Source organism: Coregonus clupeaformis, chromosome 26 (assembly GCF_020615455.1).
Source record: "Coregonus clupeaformis isolate EN_2021a chromosome 26, ASM2061545v1, whole genome shotgun sequence".
NCBI lineage: Eukaryota > Metazoa > Chordata > Actinopteri > Salmoniformes > Salmonidae > Coregonus > Coregonus clupeaformis.
In genome coordinates, this window is record NC_059217.1 from 36731926 (window position 1) to 36753379 (window position 21454).

The following is a 21454-nucleotide window of genomic DNA, read 5'->3' on the forward strand; positions in this document are numbered from 1 at the left end:
TCCCCCAGGACTCAATTCTTGCCTACGGAGCAGCAAGAGGAACTGCCCCTCCCTATCTCCAGGCTATGCTCAAACCATACACCCCAACCCGAGTACTCCGTTCTGCCACCTCTGGTCTCTTGGCCCTCCGACCCCTGCGGGAGGGCAGCTCCCGCTCGGCCCAGTCAAAGCTCTTCTCTGTCCTGGCACACCAATGGTGGAACATTCCCCCTGAAGCTAGGACAGCAGAGTCCCTTCCCATCTTCTGAAAACATCTGAAACCCTAACTCTTCAAAGATAATCTAAAATAATCCCACAGCACCCCCCCCTCCCCCCCCTCGCACCCCCTTACTAGCTCTGATTTGCTGATAGCTACTTTACTGAGGAAAAATTTACTTACTATGTGGTTGTCCCACTAAGCTATCTTAAGATGAATGTACTAACTGGATAAGAGCGTCTGCTAAATGACTAAAATGTCAATGTAAAATGTAGCGCTCACTGCTACAGGTAGACGGGCAGATGGATATGTGTGTCAAATCAGTAAAAAAAAATTGTAACACAAGAGGAATAAAATTAAATACACAAGAATGGAGCTATATACAGGGAGTACCAGTACCAGATCATTGTGCAGAGGTACGAGGTATTTGAGGTAGATATGTACATGAAGGCAGGGTAAAGTGACTAGGCATCAGGATAGACATTTACATTTAAGTCATTTAGCAGACGCTCTTATCCAGAGCGACTTACAAATTGGTGCATTCAACTTAGGATAGCCAGTGGAAAACCACTCCCTAGACAATAATAAGAGTAAAATAAAGAACAGAGTAGCAGCAGCAAATGAGTGTAAAAGTGTGTTAGTGTGCGTGTGTGTAATGTGTATGTACAGTGGCTTGCGAAAATATTAGCGCCATCCATCATTCCTTCAATTCTGACCAGTTTCCCAGTCCCTGCCGATGAAAAACATCCCCACAGCATGATGCTGCCACCACCATGCTTCACTGTGGGGATGGTGTTCTCGGGGTGATGAGAGGTGTTGGGTTTGTGCCAGACATAGCGTTTTCCTTGATGGCCAAAAAGCTCAATTTTAGTCTCATCTGACCAGAGTACCTTCTTCCATATGTTTGGGGAGTCTCCCACATGCCTTTTGGCAAACACCAAATGTTTTTGCTTATTTTTTTCTTTAAGCAATGGCTTTGTTCTGGCCACTCTTCCGTAAAGCCCAGCTCTGTGGAGTGTACGGCTTAAAGTGGTCCTATGGACAGATCCTCCAATCTCCGCTGTGGAGCTTTGCAGCTCCTTCAGGGTTATCTTTGGTCTCTTTGTTGCCTCTCTGATTAATGCCCTCCTTACCTGGTCCGTGAGTTTTTTCATTTCACTTCACCAATTTGGACTCTTTTGTGTATGTCCATTACATGAAATCCAAATAAAAATCCATTTTAATTACAGGTTGTAATGCAACAAAATAGGAAAAACGCCAAGGGGGATGAATACTTTTGCAAGGCACTGTATGTGTGTTTGTGTTGTGTCGGTATACGTGTATGTGAGTGTGTGCGTATGTAGTGTATGTGAATGCATGTGGGTTTTGTGTGGGAGTGCCAATATAGTGTGTGTGAGTGTGTATATGGTGTGTACAGTGCATTCGGATTCATACCCCTTGACCGTTTCCACATTTTGTTACATTACAGCCTTATTCTAAAATGGATTACATTTTTTTAAAATCCTCATCAATCTAAACACAATACCCCATTATGACAAAGCCAAAACAGGTTTTTACCTTATTTACATAAGTATTCAGACCCTTTGCTATGAGACTCTAAATTGAGCTCAGGTGCATCCTGTTTCCATTGCTCATCCTTGAGATGTTTCTACAACTTGATTGGAGTCCACCTGTGGTAAATTCAATTGATTGGACATAATTTGGAAAGGCACACACCTGTCTAAATAATTATCAGAGCAAAAACCAAGCCATGAGGTCGAAGGAATTGTCCATAGAGCTCAGAGACAGGATTGTGTCGAGGCTCAGATTTGGTGGTGGCAGCATCATGCTGTGGGGATGTTTTTCAGTGGCAGGGACTGGGAGACTAGTCAGGATCGAGGGAAAGATGAACGGAGCAAAGTACAGAGAGATCCTTAAAGAAAACCCACTCCAGAGTGCTCAGGACCTTAGACTGGGGTGAAGGTTTACCTTCCAACAGGACAACGACCCTAAGCACAATTTAAAAAAACAATTTAATCAATTTTAGAATAAGGCTGTAACGTAACAAAATGTGGAAAAAGTCAAGGCGTCTGAATACTTTCCGAATGCACTGTATATTCTCCTTTAGCATTTTTGATGTCTTGTCGGAGATCGTAGCAGGCTTTCTTGTATGCATCTGTGTCCGTGTCCTGTTCCTTTTAAGCAGTAGCTCTAGCCTTTAGGCCAGCACGGATGTTGCCTGTGAACCATGGTTTTTGGTTTGGATATGTTCTTATAGTCACTGTGTGGATGACGTTGTCTATGCACTTATTGATGAAGCCCGTGACTGTTGTGGTAAACTCCTCAATGCCATCGGATGAATTCCGGAACATATCCCAGTCTGTAAAACAGTGTTGTAGCCTCGCGTCTGCTTCATCCAACCACCGTATTGAGCGCATCACTGGTACTTCCTGTTTTAGCTTTTTTGTAAACAGGAAGCAGGAGAATGGAGTCATGGTCAGATTTGCCGAAGGGAGGATGAGGGAGGGCCTTGTATGCGTTTCTGAGGTCTAGAGATGTAGCGCCCCCTAGTGGCGCAGGAGACGTGTTTGTAGAAGTGAGGTAGAACCCCGTTAAAGTCTCCGCCCAACAGAAACGCTGCATCTGGGTTAGCAGCTTCTTGTTTGTTTATGGCCCCATACAGCTATTTCAGTGCCAGATTGATGTTGGCTTGTGGAGGGATGTAGACAGCTGTGATAATTACAGATGAGAACTCTCTTGGTAGATAAAAGGGTCTGCAGCTTACCATGAGGTATTCTATATCAGGTGAGCAAAAGCTTGAGATTTCCATCACACTTGAAGCAGCAAACCAGTTGTTATTTATGAAAAAACACACTCCACCTCCTTTCGACTTCCCTGAAGCCACCATCCGATCCTGCATCTGCATGGAGAATCCACTGAGTACTATGTGCATAGCGTCATCATCCAGCCACGTTTCAGTAAGACATAATATTGGAGCTTTTCAAGTCTCTCTGATAGGAGACTCTCGAACAAAGCTCATCCATCTTACTCTCGAGTGACTGGACATTTGCCAATAGAACATTTACATTTAGAACGGAGGGAATGCCGTTCGATTTTCTCTTTGCCTCAATTTCACCAGCCGCGTCTACGTCTGCAGCGTTTGGTAGCCCATGGAACAAAGGAAAATTGTCTGGTATGAACAGTGGAACAGCTGAGTCGGAGTTGAAGTTGTATTTGAAGTCGAAATTGAGGTTAGTATCTGCTTGGCGGTCATATGTGATAATAGTATGAACTTTCTGTACAAAAAAAGATAAATACGATAAAAGTCACTATTTGCAAAGTTTGGTTAGAACTCATAAGATGTTGCCCTTCTCCGTCACTGATGTGTGCTGAGCATTCTGGCTCAAAATGGCTGCCGTGTATTCCAGATGTCATTGCTACACATTGGTGGAGGTGGAATAATGATCGCACACAATGTACAGTGCTTTGGATGGATCCTGCATGCAGCATACAGATTTTATGATTTATTTTCCCATTCCATCCTCATTGCCAATGTAGGGCATCTAGGCACAAGCGACACATGCTCTCTCCCTCCCTCTCCCTCTCCCTCTCCCTCTCCCTCTCCCTCTCCCTCTCCCTCTCCCTCTCCCTCTCCCTCCCTGTGGTGTGCAGCATTAGTAATCCTGGGAAAAAACGGGCAGCTGGCACTAGGAGAGATTACAAACAGTCACTGTACATCTGTAGACCACACACACACACACACACACACACATACACACACACACACTCTCACACCTGCATCTCTCCCTACCTCTACCTCTCTCCCTACCTCTACCTCTCTCCCTACCTCTACCTCTCTCCCTACCTCTACCTCTCTCTACCTCTACCTCTCTCTACCTCTACCTCTCTCTCTACCTCTACCTCTCTCTCTACCTCTACCTCTCTCTCTACCTCTACCTCTCTCTCTACCTCTCTCTCTACCTCTCTCCCTACCTCTACCTCTCTCCCTACCTCTACCCCACCTCTACCTCTCTCTCTACCTCTATCACTACCTCTACCTCTCTCTCTACCTCTTCTCTCTCTCTACCTCTTCTCTCTCCCTACCTCTACCTCTCTCCCTACCTCTACCTCTCTCCCTACCTCTCTCCCTACCTCTACCTCTCTCTCTACCTCTACCTCTCTCTCTACCTCTCTCTCTACCTCTACCTCTCTCCCTACCTCTACCTCTCTCCCTACCTCTACCTCTCTCCCTACCTCTACCTCTCTCTCTACCTCTACCTCTCCCTCTCTCTCTCTACCTCTACCTCTCTCCCTACCTCTACCTCTCACCCTACCTCTACCCCACCTCTACCTCTCTCTCTACCTCTATCACTACCTCCTACCTCTCTCTCCCTACCTCTCCTCTCTCCCTACTTCTACCTCTCTCCCTACCTCTACCTCTCTCCCTACCTCTACCTCTCTCCCTACCTCTACCTCTCCCTACCTCTACCTCTCTCCCTACCTCTTCTCTCTCCCTACCTCTTCCTCTCTCCCTACCTCTACCTCTCTCCCTACCTCTACCCCACCTCTACCTCTCTCTCTACCTCTATCACTACCTCTACCTCTCTCTCTACCTCTTCTCTCTCCCTACTTCTACCTCTCTCCCTACCTCTACCTCTCTCCCTACCTCTACCTCTCTCTCTATCTCCACCTCTCTCCCTACCTCTACCTCTCTCCCTACCTCTACCTCTCTCCCTACCTCTACCTACATCTACCTCTACCTCTCTCCCTACCTCTCCCTATCTCCCTACCTCTCCCTATCTCCACCTCTCTCTCTCTCTCTCTCTCTCTCTCTCTCTCTCTCTCTCTCTCTCTCTCTCTCTCCCTCTCTCTCTCTCTCCCTACCTCTACCTCTCTCCCTACCTCTCCCTCTCTCCCTACCTCTCCCTCTCTCCCTACCTCTCTCTCTACCTCTCTCTCTACCTCTACCTCTCTCTCTCTCTACCTCTCTCTCCATCTCCACCTCTCTCCCTACCTCTATCTGTCTCCCTACCTACCTCTACCTCTCTCCCTACCTACCTCTACCTCTCTATACCTACCTCTACCTCTCTATACCTACCTCTACCTCTCTCTCTACCTACCTCTACCTCTCTCCCTACCTCTATCTCTACCTCTACCTCTATCTCTACCTCTCTCTATATATCCACCTCTCTCCCTACCTCTCTCTCTCCCTACCTCCACCTCTCTCACTACCTCTCTCTCTACCTCTACCTCTCTCTCTACCTCTACCTCTCTCTCTACCTCTACCTCTCTCTCCACCTCTCTCTCTCTCTCCACCTCTACCTCTCTCTCTATCTCTCTCTCTACCTCTACCTCTCTCTCTACCTCTACCTCTCTTCCTACCTCTACTTCTCTCCCTACCTCTACCTCTCTCTCTACCTCTACCTCTCCCTCTACCTCTCTCTCTCTACCTCTACCTCTCTCCCTACCTCTACCTCTCTCCCTACCTCTACCCCACCTCTACCTCTCTCTCTACCTCTATCACTACCTCTACCTCTCTCTCTACCTCTTCTCTCTCCCTACTTCTACCTCTCTCCCTACCTCTACCTCTCTCCCTACCTCTACCTCTCTCCCTACCTCTCTCTCTACCTCTACCTCTCTCCCTACCTCTACCTCTCTCCCTACCTCTACCTCTCTCCCTACCTCTACCTCTCTCCCTACCTCTACCTCTCTCCCTACCTCTACCTCTCTCTCTACCTCTACCTCTCTCTCTACCTCTACCTCTCTCCCTACCTCTACCTCTCTCCCTACCTCTTCTCTCTCCCTACCTCTTCCTCTCTCCCTACCTCTACCTCTCTCTCTACCTCTACCTCTATCTCCACCTCTATCCCTACCTCTCTCTCTACCTCTCTCCCTACCTCTCTCTCTCTACCTCTACCTCTCTCTATCTCCACCTCTCTCCCTACCTCTACCTCTCTCTCTACCTCTCTCCCTACCTCTCTCTCTCCCTACCTCTACCTCTCTCCCTACCTCTCCCTACCTCTACCTCTACCTCTCCCTCTACCTCTCTCTCTACCTCTACCTCTCTCTATCTCCACCTCTCTCCCTACCTCTACCTCTACCTCTCTCCCTACCTCTCTCCCTACCTCTACCTCTCTCTCTACCTCTCTCCCTACCTCTACCTCTCTCTCTACCTCTCTCTCTACCTCTCTCCCTACCTCTACCTCTCTCCCTACCTCTACCTCTCTCTCTACCTCTCTCTCTCTCTCTACCTCTACCTCTCTCTATCGCCACCTCTCTCCCTACCTCTACCTCTCTCCCTACCTCTACCTCGCTCTCTACCTCTCTCCCTACCTCTCTCTCTACCTCTCTCTCTACCTCTATCTCTCTCTCTACCTCTACCTCTCTACCTACCTCTACCTCTCTCTCTACCTCTACCTCTCTCTCTACCTCTACCTCTCTCTCTACCTCTACCTCTCTCTCTACCTCTACCTCTCCTATTCTCTCTCTCTTCAAAAACTCTCATCTGCAGAGGGCGCATTCTCAACATCTGCATCTCTGCCTTTGGTAACACTTTATTTGGATTGTCCATTTGTAGATGCTCTACAGACTAACATTTCAACTGACTATCTACTAACCCTAACCCTTATTCTAAACCTAACGCTAACCCTAACCGTAACCTTAGACAAGCAGTTGCTTACCAACAGATAGTTTGTTGATAGTATGACCATCTGTAGAGCATCTATCCAGACTATCCAAATAAAGTGGGACACTACCTTTCTCTCTCCCCCATCTTATTTCTATCTCTCTACCTCTGCTAACCCTAGTTGACCCCCCCCCCCCTACATCCTTCAATTCTTCTCTCTATACTTTACTTTAGTTTATTTAGTAAATATTTTCTTAACTCTATTTCTTGAACTGCATTGTTGGTTAAGGGCTTGTAAGTAAGCATTTCACGGTAAGGTCTACACCTGTTGTTTTCGGAGCATGTGACAAATAAAATTTGATTTGATTTGATTTTGATTTTATAGTCATGTATGCATTGCTCATACAAACATCTCTCCCCTCTCCGGCTTCCTCTCTCTCTCTTTCCCCCTCTCTCCCCTATGTTAGCTATGCTAACATAAGAACATCAGTATAAGAGCTACGCTGTAGTGCACTCTGTTCTCAGCTAACCACTGTAACAAACAAACTGGCTCCACCCACTGGGGACTGGACTTGCTCTGGTAGGACTGTGTGTGTGTGTGTGTGTGTGTGTGTGTCCGTAGCAGCACGTGTGTGTTTTAATCCTCCATTTAGCATGCCTGTGTGTACATTACAGTTTAGGCAGTAAATCCTCTCTCCCCAAGACAGTGAGACCAAGCTGCGGCAATTATTCCTTTATTCACTCTATCTATCCCATTTAAGGCTTCTTTTCTTTTCTTTTCATCGCTCTATCCTAGCCTCCCCTCTTCCTTTCTCTCTCTCCCTCCCACCATCTTCCTCCTCTCATATATTGGAGTGCTGCTATGTGTGTGTACACGTTTATAATTGTGTGAGTGAGTGAGTGTGTGAGCTGTTAGGCCCACATCAAGCCATCCCTCGGTATGAAGTCATCGGCACCGTTAATGACATGGGGGTGCGGGGGGGAGAAGGGAAAGAAATTGGGTATTCCCTGGGTATTCTGAGCCAATTAAACCACAATAATTGTTAAATGAATCTGAGGATAGGGATGTAGGATGGGGGAAATAAATTAACTTTGTTAACTGAAGGTCTAATTTTGACATGCTAAGACTGAAGAAGAGAGACAGGTGAAAAACGGCCATTAACACCCGTGTGACCAGACGCCAGAACCAATGTCACACGACAAGTGACCAGACGTCAGATGGTCAAGCAGACACAGATTGACCTCTGACCCCTGAGACCCTCACTTCCTGCCGCCCTGCCAATCGTCCAGCGCTGCTTCCCGCAGAACAGCAGGGGAGCTGGCACACTGTCACTCTGTTTCTCTCTCTCTCTCGCTCTCTCTCATGCGCGCGCACACACACGCATGCACACACACTACTCTAAACAGGAAGTGACATCATTACAGGTAGTGTTTATGACCCAGTAATATGGCGCTCAGCTGGGGACAGAGACCACTGTTATCGTGCATGACACCAAAACACACACACGAATGCATGCATGGAGACACAGACACAGACACACACATTATTCCTCTATGACTGTTAATGCCACTGACCCCGATACTACACAACAAGAGTCTTTCCCATTGGTTGAATCATCCACCAGGATATTCTCTTCCACTGTTGTCGTGGAAACAGCAGAGAAATTGAAGAAATGTGATTCCAAGATAGAGCGAGAGGGAGAGAAAGAGAGAGAGAGAGAGAGAGAGAGGGGGGGAGAAGCGAGCGAGAAAGAGAGACAGAGACAGAGAGAGACAAAGACAGACACAGAGACAGACACAGAGACAGAGACAGAGACAGAGACAGAGACAGAGACAGAGACAGAGACAGAGAGAGCAAGAGAGAGAGAGAAACAGAGAAACAGAGAGAGAAAGAGAGAGAGAGGGAGAGAGAAACAGAGAGAGGGAGAGAGAAACAGAGAGAGAGAGAGAGAGAGAGACAGAGAGAGGGAGAGAGAGAGAGTGAGAGAGAGAGAAACAGAGAGAGAGAGAGAGAGAGAGAGAGAGAGAGAGAGAGAGAGAGAGAGAGAGAGAGAGAGAGAGAGAGAGAGAGAGAGAGAGAGAGAGAGAGAGAGAGAGAGAGAGAGAGAGAGAGAGAGATGCAAAAAGACTGAGAAGGGAATCGCTGACAGGGAGAGAGACAGAGACAGAGACAGAGACAGAGACAGAGAGAGAGAGAAACAGAGAGAGAAACAGAGAGAGACGGAGAGAGGGAGTGAGGGAGAAAGAAAGAAAGGGAGAGAGAGAGAGACAAAGACAGAGACAGACAGAGAGAGAGAGAGAGAGAGAGAGAGAGAGAGAGAGAGAGAGAGAGAGAGAGAGAGAGAGAGAGAGAGAGAGAGAGAGAGAGAGAGAGAGAGAGAGAGAGAGAGAGAGAGTGAGTGAGAGAGAGGGAGTGAGTGAGTGAGAGAGAGAGAGAGAGAGAGAGAGAGAGAGAGAGACAGGGAGAGAGAGAGTGAGAAGAGACAGAGAAACAGAGAGAGAGACAAAGAGAGAGAGAGAGAGAGAGAGAGAGAGAGAGAGAGAGAGAGAGAGAGAGAGAGAGAGAGAGAGAAATAGAGAAAGAGCGAGACAAAGACAGAGACAGACAGAGAGAGAGAGAGAGACAGACATAGAGAGAGAGAGAGAGAGAGACAGACATAGAGAGAGAGAGAGAGAGAGAGAGAGAGAGAGAGAGAGAGACAGAGAGAGAGAGAAAGACGGAGAGAGGGAGTGAGAAAGAGAGAGAGAGAGAGAGAGAGAGAGAGAGAGAGAGAGAGAGAGAGAGAGATGCAAAAAGACTGAGAAGGGAATCGCTGACAGGGGGTCTTTTTTAAGAGGGATAGGTGGTAGCCTCGTCAAAAAGCTGAAATGGAAAATTCCAGGCTTACTTTGTGTGTGTATGTGTGTGTGTGTGTGATTGTGTGTGAATGACTCATGGAAATTTAATCTTACTATGCTATTGGAGATTTGCAGGAGTTGGAAACATCTTTACACACACACATGCACACTCACACACATACACACACTGTCTCTCTCCCAATCCTGAGTGAGGGAGATTATTGCGTGTGTGTGTAAGCCTCTGTGTGCTTACTACCACTGTCTCTCTGCAGCGCTGCAGTCCTAGATAGATACTGAGAAGGTATTAAATCTCTGCAGAGCCAGTTAATACCCAACGTCAGGCCTCCTTTCTAACTCTGAGGGCGCTTAGCAGCCAATACGAAAAAGCTATTAAGTATGGTAAATAAGACTGGCTGATTTGAGAGACAGGTATTACTAGTAGAATTTAAGCTTAAGCCTCAATTTCAAAGGGCTTGGAGAGTGAAAGAGAGAGGGGTGGGGACTCTTTGGAGAGGTCTGCAATGCAAAACTCATAGATGCTCACAATTATTATTTTCATATTCCTTCCTTTCATCTATAAAGTGACCAATATGTCAAATAATAAATAAATATGTTATAAACAATGTGTGAGTGGAACATGTATTGAGTGAGCGAAAGAATGATGGACACTTTTAAAGATGATGCTCACTAGTGACACCTACTGTCCAAATAGAAGCATTGCTCACTGCACCAGTCAGCGCAGCTGCAGAGACCTTCAGTGAAATGCCTACTTCTTCAATGCAGGCCACATTGTAACATACACACAGGAACTGACTTTGGATCAGCTGTGAAACACCATCTGCTTGTAAACACTGACTCCAGGATGGTGGTTCGCACACACACACACACACAGCAAGTGCCTACCGGTGAGCAGGGAGACTCGGTGGAAGGTGCCTTCCAGCTTGCCCAGTAGGATGTGGACAAAGCCGTCTTTGGACAGTTGCCCAGCCTCTTTGGAACTCTGGTCATACACCACCACTTCCTGTTTCCTGCCCATCTCAACCTGCAGAAACACCAATGAGGAAGAAGATGTCAATGGAGGTCAATAGAGTTTAGGGTTAGTATAATTTATTGCAAAAGGAATATGAAGGTGTCATAACTCATGAGTAAAACAAGCTGCACTGATAAAAACTGCAATGCTGTTTGCATTAAAGCATACATTTATCTTAATTTTAAATAATGTGATATAGATGGGGTTGGGTGGGTGGTGCATGGGGTTACTGAAACAACATTTGGGAACATAGCAAAGTATTATACCAACTGGACACAGAGTAAAAAAAAAATCTAAAGATATTTTCACATTGACATCCAGGAATCGATGCTGTAACAGTAAATAACAGCTATAGAATGATTAGATATTATCTGTTAAATACAAAACATTTCATCCAAATGTATGGGTGTAAATGGACAGTTCAAGCCCCTTCAATGCATCAGCATGCTGTATATCAGGGGTCGGCAACCTAAGGCACGCGTGCTAGCCTTTGCACGCGAGGGTATTTGCCTTGGCACGCCAAGGCTTGGCAAGCCACCCCCCAAAAATAAAATAAATATGGATATATACAGTGGGGAGAACAAGTATTTGATACACTGCCGATTTTGCAGGTTTTCCTACTTACAAAGCATGTAGAGGTCTGTAATTTTTATCATAGGTACACTTCAACTGTGAGAGACGGAATCTAAAACAAAAATCCAGAAAATCACATTGTATGATTTTTAAGTAATTAATTTGCATTTTATTGCATGACATAAGTATTTGATACATCAGAAAAGCAGAACTTAATATTTGGTACAGAAACCTTTGTTTGCAATTACAGAGATCATATGTTTCCTGTAGGTCTTGACCAGGTTTGCACACACTGCAGCAGGGATTTTGGCCCACTCCTCCATACAGACCTTCTCCAGATCCTTCAGGTTTCGGGGCTGTCGCTGGGCAATACGGACTTTCAGCTCCCTCCAAAGATTTTCTATTGGGTTCAGGTCTGGAGACTGGCTAGGCCACTCCAGGACCTTGAGATGCTTCTTACGGAGCCACTCCTTAGTTGCCCTGGCTGTGTGTTTCGGGTCGTTGTCATGCGGGAAGACCCATTTACGACCCATCTTCAATGCTCTTACTGAGGGAAGGAGGTTGTTGGCCAAGATCTCACGATACATGGCCCCATCCATCCTCCCCTCAATACGGTGCAGTCGTCCTGTCCCCTTTGCAGAAAAGCATCCCCAAAGAATGATGTTTCCACATCCATGCTTCACGGTTGGGATGGTGTTCTTGGGGTTGTACTCATCCTTCTTCTTCCTCCAAACACGGCAAGTGGAGTTTAGACCAAAAAGCTCTATTTTTGTCATCAGACCACATGACCTTCTCCCATTCCTCCTCTGGATCATCCAGATGGTCATTGGCAAACTTCAGATGGGCCTGGACATGCGCTGGCTTGAGCAGGGGGACCTTGCGTGCGCTGCAGGATTTTAATCCATGACAGCGTAGTGTGTTACTAATGGTTTTCTTTGAGACTGTGGTCCCAGCTCTCTTCAGGTCATTGACTAGGTCCTGCTGTGTAGTTCTGGGCTGATCCCTCACCTTCCTCATGATCATTGATGCCCCACGAGGTGAGATCTTGCATGGAACCCCAGACCGAGGGTGATTGACCGTCATCTTGAACTTCTTCCATTTTCTAATAATTGCGCCAACAGTTGTTGCCTTCTCACCAAGCTGCTTGCCTATTGTCCTGTAGCCCATCCCAGCCTTGTGCAGGCCTACAATTTTATCCCTGATGTCCTTACACAGCTCTCTGGTCTTGGCCATTGTGGAGAGGTTGGAGTCTGTTTGATTGAGTGTGTGGACAGGTGTCTTTTATACAGGTAACGAGTTCAAACAGGTGCAGTTAATACAGGTAATGAGTGGAGAACAGGAGGGCTTCTTAAAGAAAATCTAACAGGTCTGTGAGAGCCGGAATTCTTACTGGTTGGTAGGTGATCAAATACTTATGTCATGCAATAAAATGCAAATTAATTACTTAAAAATCATACAATGTGATTTTCGGGATTTTTGTTTTAGATTCCGTCTCTCACAGTTGAAGTGTACCTATGATAAAAATTACAGACCTCTACATGCTTTGTAAGTAGGAAAACCTGCAAAATCGGCAGTGTATCAAATACTTGTTCTCCCCACTGTATATACAGTACCAGTCAAAAGTTTGGACACACCTACTCCTTCAAGGGATTTCTCTTTATTTTTACTATTTTCTACATTGTAGAATAATAGTGAAGACATCAAAACTATGAAATAACACATATGGAATTATGTAGTAACCAAAAAAGTGTTAAACAAATCTAAATATATTTTAGATTTTAGATTCTTCAAAGTAGCCACCCTTTGCCTTGATGACTGCTTTGCACAATCTTGGCATTCTCTCAACCAGCTTCATGAGGTAGTCACCTGGAATGCATTTCAATTAACAGGTGTGCCTTCTTAAAAGTTAATTTGTGGAATTTATTTCCTTCTTAATGCGTTTGAGCCAATCAGTTGTGTTGTGACAAGGTAGGGGTGGTATACAGAAGATAGCCCTATTTGGTCCATATTATGGCATGAACAGCTCAAATAATTACTTTAATACATGAAGGTCAGTCAATCAGGGACGGCCTGTTCAATAGGGCGATATGGGCGACGCACTGCCAAACGGGAAAAGGAAGGGATTTTTTTTCTAATAAATTATATCACGGCAACAGTAGTTATCAGTGTTGTAATCTGATCTGACTGCCACTAAATGTCAAATCAGGCTAAAGTCGTGCTTCAAATGGCCCCGCCCGTTTTTGGGCGATTTCAGTCAGGTTGAAAATCGCCCAGAAGTCTCTCATAGCCTGTCATGTAAAATCTATTTTTTTCAAATTTCAAAGCTTTCAATACATTCTCTATGGGTGTCTGTGGGCTTGCACTTACGCGCTTTCGTCATACGTGACGTAACCATGAACGTAACTAAGCAAATAGCGGCTAGCAGCGTCTCTTTGCGACCTGCAGTGTGGCGTTATTTTATGTTTTTAATTTGTACACTTAGTGGCGTTATTTTATGTTTTTAATTTGTACACTTAGTTTACAAACATTCTGCCAACCATGGATTTAGAGTGGTGGGTTTTGGACTGATCTTGTTGATCGTGTACATACCCGCTACGAACGGACTAAATAATGAAAACGTTGCTGGCAGCGGAATCCAATACAGCTGGGAGACTTGGCTGGATGACAGAGTCCCGGACAGAGAAGTGGAGCCGGCCGGCTTCACCCTGGTCGGAGCGGACCTCGATCTGACAGTCACAGGGAAAATCGATCCTGGTAAGAGAGCGACTCTGTACCCCCGAGCCCCCGACATTGAACTGCTTTCTGTGTCACTGTGACCTTACTATCTGCCCCGTGAGTTCCCCCAATTGTTTGTTACCGTTGTGTACTGTTGATAATCACAAGTTTACTGGAGAACTGAGACCAAGTAGAGACTTTGGACAGGGTGGATATGCACAAGATTTTAGTCAGACCAAGCTATAACATTATATATTTACTACGACAGTACATTCAACCAAAAGCTAATATAACAAAGGCATCAGAGATTATTTATAATCTGTCACAGAAACTGGAATCCATCTCCCCAGATCAGTCAATAAATGCTTCTGGTATTGACTTATATGCTGCCCCTGTCTTCATGTTGTTGCTGGACATATCTTTTTTAAAATGTGTGTAGGTCACCTAAATCATCAGAAAAATTGCCCCTCCTGAGAATTTTTTCAGGAGCCGCCACTGCAGTCAATACAGAACATTTCAAGAACTTTGAAAGTTTCTTCAAGTGCAGTCGCAAAAACCATCAAGCGCTATGATGAAACTGGCTCTCATGAAGACCGCCACAGGAAAGGAAGACCTAGAGTTATCTCTGCTGCAGAGGATAAGTTCATTAGAGTTAACTGCACCTCAGATTGCAGCCCAAATAAATGCTTCACAGAGTTCAAGTAACAGCCACATCTCAACATCAACTGTTCAGAGGAGACCGCGTGAATCAGGCCTTCATGGTCGAATTGCTGCAAAGAAACCACTACTAAAGGACACCAATAAGAAGAAGAGACTTGCTTGGGCCAAGAAACACAAGCAATGGACATTAGACTGGTGGAAATCTGTCCTTTCGTCTGATGAGTCCAAATTTGAGATTTTTGGTTCCAACCGCGGTGTCTTTGTGAGACGCAGAGTAGGTGAACAGATTATCTCTGCATGTGTGGTTCCCACCATGAGGTGTGGGTGTTATGGTGTGGGGGTGCTTTGCTGGTGACACTGTCAGTGATTTATTTAGAATTCAAGGCACACTTAACCAGCATGGCTACCACAGCATTCTGCAGCGATATGCCATCCCATCTGGTTTGCGCTTAGTGGGACTATCATTTATTTTTCAACAGGACAATAACCCAAAACACATCCAGGCTATGTAAGGGCTATTTGACCAAGGAGAGTGATGGAGTGCTGCATCAGATGACCTGGCCTCAAAAATCACCCGACCTCAACCCAATTGAGATGGTTTGGGATGAGTTGGGCCGCAGAGTGAAGGAAAAGCAGCCAACACGTGCTCAGCATATGTGGGAACTCCTTCAAGACTGTTGGAAAAGCAATCCTCATTAAGCTGGTTGAGAGAATGCCAAGAGTGTGCAAAGCTGTCATAAAAAATATATTTTGAGTTGTTTAACACTTTTTTGGTTACTACATGATTCCATATGTGTTATTTCATAGTTTGATGTCTTCACTATTATTCTACAATGTAGAAAATAGTAAAAATAAAGAAAAACCCTTGAATGAGTAGGTGTGTCCAAACTTTTGACTGGTACTGTATTTTTATTTTTTATTTTTTTGCGTGGCGTGCTAAGCCTTGGCTTGACGTTTATTATCTCACTTATTTTTGCCAGTTTATTTATTCTTATAAACTGGAGAAAATAATTGAAATTGCATGCATTGGTTTCGAAATTGCATTGGTATTCACTGCAATGTTGTAGTTCCCAAGGTATGTCAAACCTGATTAGTCAATGGGCTTTCATGATTTTGCAAGAGTTTCATATTATTAGTTCAGTGCAAGACGACCGCCTCGCCTCTTCCGCCAAATTCAAAACCAAGGCAGCACTGAAGATGAGAGATTCATTTTTCACATGGCTAGCAGCTAGCAAGCCTTCTTTTGATATTTTAAAAAGTTCAAGGCGTAAAATGTAATCAGCAAAGAAAAATAAGGCTGTTGTCCGCTCATTCATTGCCTCTTGGACAAAGGAATATGGATATGTTTTACTGAAGGACCGCTCTCTGTTGTAAAACTGTTCTTTGTCGGACATCAAGTGTATGGCGTCATTTTGAAATGACATGAGAAAAACTTTAAGGATGAGGTTGTCACGGATTCAGCCAAGGCTGCTCCTCCTCCTTGCTCGGGCATGCTTCGGCGTTCGTCGTCCCCGGAGTACTAGCTGCTACCGATCGATGTTTCGGTGTTTGTCTTGTTTGGTCTTTATTGTTTACACCTGTTTCCCATTATGTTACATTGTATTCCCTTTAAAAAACCCTGTCTCTCATTGTTTGTTGTGTGTGATTGTTTTCCAAGTTCCCACCATGCACATTCCACCTGAGTATGCCGATTTGGCACTCGCATTCTGTAAAAAGAAGGCGACTCAATTACCACCTCATCGACAGGGGGATTGTGCGATAGACCTCCAGGTAGGTGCTGCGCTTCCTCGTAGTCATGTGTATCCTCTGTCTCAGGAGGAGACGGCGGCTATGGAGACATATGTCACCGAATCTCTGAGACAGGGATACATACGGCCGTCCACTTCCCCTGCGTCATCGAGTTTCTTTTTTGTGAAGAAGAAGGATGGGGGTTTACGCCCGTGTATCGATTACCGTGGTCTCAATCAGATCACAATCAAATACAGCTATCCTCTCCCTCTGATTGCTAGTATGACAGAGTCATTACACGGGGCGCGATTCTTCACAAAATTGGATCTCAGGAGCGCGTACAACCTGGTGCGCATTAGGGAGGGAGATGAGTGGAAGACAGCATTCAGTACCACCTCGGGTCACTATGAGTACCTCGTTATGCCATACGGTTTAATGAATGCTCCTTCAGTCTTCCAATCGTTTGTGGACGAGATTTTCCGGGACTTGCATGGACAGGGTGGAGTGGTGTATATTGATGACATTCTAATATACTCCGCTACACGAGCCGAGCATGTGTCCCTGGTGCGTCGGGTGCTTGGTAGACTGTTGGAGCATGACCTGTATGCGAAGGCGGAGAAATGTCTGTTCTTCCAGGAGTCCATCTCCTTCCTGGGACATCGGTTGTCCGCGTCAGGGGTGGAGATGGAGATTGACCGCGTTTCAGCCATGCGTAATTGGCAGACTCCCACCACGGTGAAGGAAGTGCAGCGGTTTTTGGGTTTTGCCAATTACTACCGGAGGTTTATCCGGGGCTTTGGACAGGTAGCAGCTCCCATTACCTCCCTGCTAAAGGGTGGTCCGGTGCGTCTGCAGTGGTCGGCTGAGGCGGACAGGGCTTTTAGACATCTGAAGGACCTGTTTACCTCGGCTCTCAGTGCTGGCACATTCGGATCCCTCTTTGGCGTTCCAAGTTGAAGTGGATGCGTCCGAGGCTGGGATCGGTGCTGTACTGTCTCAGCGCTCGGGTACGCCACCAAAACTCCGCCCCTGTGCTTTCTATTCTAAGAAGCTCAGTCCGGCAGAGCGCAATTATGACGTGGGGGACAGGGAGCTGTTAGCTGTGGTTCAAGCCCTGAAGGTGTGGAGGCATTGGCTTGAGGGGGCTAAACACCCTTTTCTCATTTTGACTGACCATCGTAACCTGGAGTACATCCGGGCAGCGAGGAGGCTGAACCCTCGCCAGGCAAGGTGGGCTATGTTTTTTACCCGATTTGTATTTAAGCTCACCTATAGACCAGGGTCACAGAACGCTAAGGCAGACGCCCTGTCCCGACTATATGACACAGAGGAGAGGTCCATTGAGCCCACTCCCATACTTCCGGAGTCTTGTCTGGTGGCACCAGTGGTGTGGGAGGTTGATGCGGACATCGAGCGGGCGTTACGTACTGTGACGTCACGAGAGGCTACACAGCTTTCAGCGGGATTGCTCAAGTAGTGCAAGGAGACAAGGTTCAAACAAAACAAGGATTTTATTATAGGTCTTGGGAAATTAACGAAAATATAACAAAATTCTGTTCTCTTGTGGCTCTTTAAGGGTTAACAGTTCAGGGATGTCTCTTCCACATCCAAAATCATAATTCTCACTCGCTCAGATAACTTTTACCCAGCCTTACTGTAGTCCACGTTGCAGCTAGTGGCCAACCCAGCAAAAAGTCCTTCCAAATGTCTCTCCCGTATTTCCACAGGTGCATATATCCAAAGGTGAGTATTTCCCAAAGGTAAGTATCTCCAAATCCTTATATTCCTCATGGAAGTGGACGTGCAGCACTCTTGTCCTCCAGAGAGCCCAGCTTGGAGACTGTCTCTCTTCCCTTCCCAAACCTTCAGCTCATCAGCTCCTCATTTGTTTCAGCTGCGTGGGAAGATTGGCCATAGAGGGGTGGAGTTCCCGACCATACCAGCAGATGGAGCCATAGCTGTCTGGGTTTGCAGCCACCTCAGGGGGATGTAACGTCCCTCCAGGACACAGCCTCTCGTGACATCACAGTACCGATCCTACTCCCCCACAGTGTCCAGAGGGTCGGAAGTACGTGCCGCTCGAGGTTCGTGATCGATTGATATATTGGGCTCACATGTCACCCTCCTCTGGTCATCCTGGTATTGGTCGGACAGTGCACTGCCTTAGTGGGAAGTACTGGTGGCCCACTTTAGCTAAGGACGTGAGGGTTTATGTTTCCTCCTGCTCGGTGTGCGCCCAGTGTAAGGCGCCTAGACACCTGCCCAGAGGGAAGTTACAACCCCTACCCGTTCCACAACGGCCGTGGTCTCACCTATCGGTGGATTTTGTCACGGACAATTTTGATTTTGTCTCGATTAGCCTTACATCAGGTTTTCACCCCGAGAGTAATGGGCAGGTGGAGAGAGTGAACCAGGATGTGGGTAGGTTTCTGAGGTCCTATTGCCAGGTCCGGCAGGGGGAGTGGTCGGGATATATCCCCTGGGCAGAGATAGCCCAAAACTCACTCCGCCACTCCTCCACTAACCTTACGCCTTTTCAGTGTGTGCTAGGGTATCAGTCGGTCCTGGCACCTTGGCATCAGAGCCAGATCGAAGCCCCTGCGGTGGACGAGTGGTTTCGGCGCTCGCATGTCCATCTGCAACGGGCTATCAGGCGGCAAAAGGCGAGCGCCGACCGCCACCGCAGTGAGGCTCCAGTGTATGCACCGGGAGATCGGGTCTGGCTCTCGACCCGAAACCTGCCCCTTCGCCTGCCCTGCCGGAAGCTGGGTCGGCGGTTTTGTGGGGCCATTTAAAGTCCTGAGGAGATTGAACGAGGTATGTTATAGGTTACAACTGCCCATTAATTAACGCATTAACCCCTCGTTCCATGTGTCTCTCCTTAGGCCGGTAGTAGCTGGTCCACTCCAGGAGAGTGAGGTACGAGAGGCTCCACTGGACATCGAGGGGGCTCTGGCGTACTCAGTCTGGTCCATCTTGGATTCGAGGCGTCGGATGGGGGCCCTGCAGTATCTCGTGGAGTGGGAGGGGTACGGTCCGGAGGAACGGTGCTGGGTCCCTAGGAGGGACATCCTAGATCCCTCCATGTTGAGGGATTTCCACCGGAGTCATCCGACTCGCCCTGCTCCGCGTCCTCCTGGCCATCCCCGAGGCCGGGGTCAGCGCACGGCTGGAGCTGCGCGTCAAGGGGGGTACTGTCACGGATTCAGCCGAGGCTGCTCCTCCTCCTTGCTTGGGCATGCTTCGGCGTTCGTCGTCCCCGGAGTACTAGCTGCTACCGATCGATGTTTCGGTGTTTGTCTTGTTTGGTCTTTATTGTTTACACCTGTTTCCCATTATGTTACATTGTTTTCCCTTTAAAAAACCCTGTCTCTCATTGTTTGTTGTGTGTGATTGTTTTCCGTGAGGTCGGCAGTTGTTGTTGTATGCGAATAGTGTTCCTCCCTGTTTGGAGGTTTTGTTTTGTATGTTATTTTACTGTGCAAGTAAAGTACGTCTGCCAGTAGCTCGGTGTCCTGCGCTTGACTTCGTTCACCGCATACACGTCACCTTGACAGAGGTGGACAAGGCTGAAGGAATCAAGAGGGCCGTGTCCAGGTATGAAAAGCAAAGCAGTGTGTTTACAAATCTACATGCAGTCAAAAATCAAGCTACAGAGGGGAACTACAATGTTGCGCAGTGCATTGCTAAACATGGAAAACCATTTACTAATGGGGAATATATCAAGGAGGCTTTCCTCAGTAGTTCGCAGGCTTTATTTGATGGATTGCCTAACAAAGACACAATCATCTCAAAGATAAAATACATGCCTGTGTCTGCCAGATCTGTTGAAAGGCGTGTTACCGAGATGGTTGAAAATGTAAAGAAGCAGCAAACTTTAGCGTTAAAAGATGCACCTGTGTGGCTCTTGATGAGAGTGTGGATGTAAATGACATTCCACATCAGGCAGTTGTTGCAAGATACTGTGACTCAGAGCAGGTACGTGAGGAGCTGCTTTGTCTAAAACCCATGCTTGGTACTACTAAAGGGGAAGATGTAGCAAAAGCCTTCACAGATCATTTTGAGGAGAGAGGTGTCGATATTATAAAAACATATTCGCTATTACAACTGACGATGCCCCCGTTATGGTGGGGAAACATAAAGGATTCGCAAAGCTGATTGAAGATAAGATTGGCCACGCTGTGGTTAAACGTCACTGTACCATTCACCAAGAGAATCTGTGTTCCAAGATCAAGCCCGTGGTGCTAATGGACAGCGCCTCTGTTAAGCGAGCTATGGAATTCTTCCATTTGTGGGCAATTAGATACTCAATAGACACAATTAGTTTTAATGCACATATGGAAATCATAACTGGCACGCAGATGGTTAGAAATGGTAGGATAAATTGTAAATTGGCACTCAAAAATGGTTGCCAACCCCTGCTGTATATGCTTTGTCACAATGTTTTTGTAAAAGAGGAAGAGATGCGAGCATGCGCCTGTGTTTGTCTATGCTGTTTGTGTGTGTGTGTGTGTGTGTGTGTGTGACACACCAGCCAGGCTCCTTCTCCATGTTGTCAGGCAGGTTTTGGTCACATGACCAACACCTAGCCTATCCCACTGCAGCTCTAAACTACCACTGAAAGGGGGTTCTTTAACCCTTTTCTTCTTGTTGTTTTCATGCGCTCCCTACATCCTTCAGATAGTATAAAGACTACACTATCGCTGCTGGGCAAAACGGCACTTCCTCCAAGGAAACAGTGCAGTGGGTCATGGTAGACACACAGTCTATAGCGTGGATGGTACACACAGTTCAAGCAATGCAGTGGATGGGTGTGTGTATCAGAGAGTCTAATACTCTGCAATATTGTGTGTTTGTGTGTGTGTGTGTGTCAGTGTGTGTTTATGTGCGTGCCTCAGTGTGTGTGTGTGTGTCAGTGTGTGTGTGTATCAGTGCGTGTTTGTGCTTCACTTACACAGCAGCCGTACCAGAGTGTCTTGGCCGACAGACACACAGGTGACTGAGGCAGGCCAAGGTCAGACAGATACACAGGTGACTGAGGCAGGCCAAGGTCAGACAGACACACAGGTGACTGAGGCAGGCCAAGGACAGACAGACACACTGGTGACTG

At 46.6% G+C, this 21454-nt stretch overlaps 1 protein-coding gene across 2 annotated transcripts in view; it reads right to left on the reverse strand.

The window, feature by feature from the left end:
* Window positions 1-9588: 9588 nt before the first annotated feature.
* The window catches only part of LOC123481958 (dual specificity protein phosphatase 8-like), a 68183-nt gene continuing 56317 nt past the window's right edge, over window positions 9589-21454 (reverse strand). For both annotated transcript variants that reach the window (XM_045207840.1, XM_045207841.1), the window contains exon 3: window positions 9589-10680. In XM_045207840.1, the coding sequence (XP_045063775.1) occupies window positions 10459-10680 (222 nt within the window). In that variant the 3' untranslated portion in view covers window positions 9589-10458. The remainder of the gene's footprint in view (window positions 10681-21454) is intronic.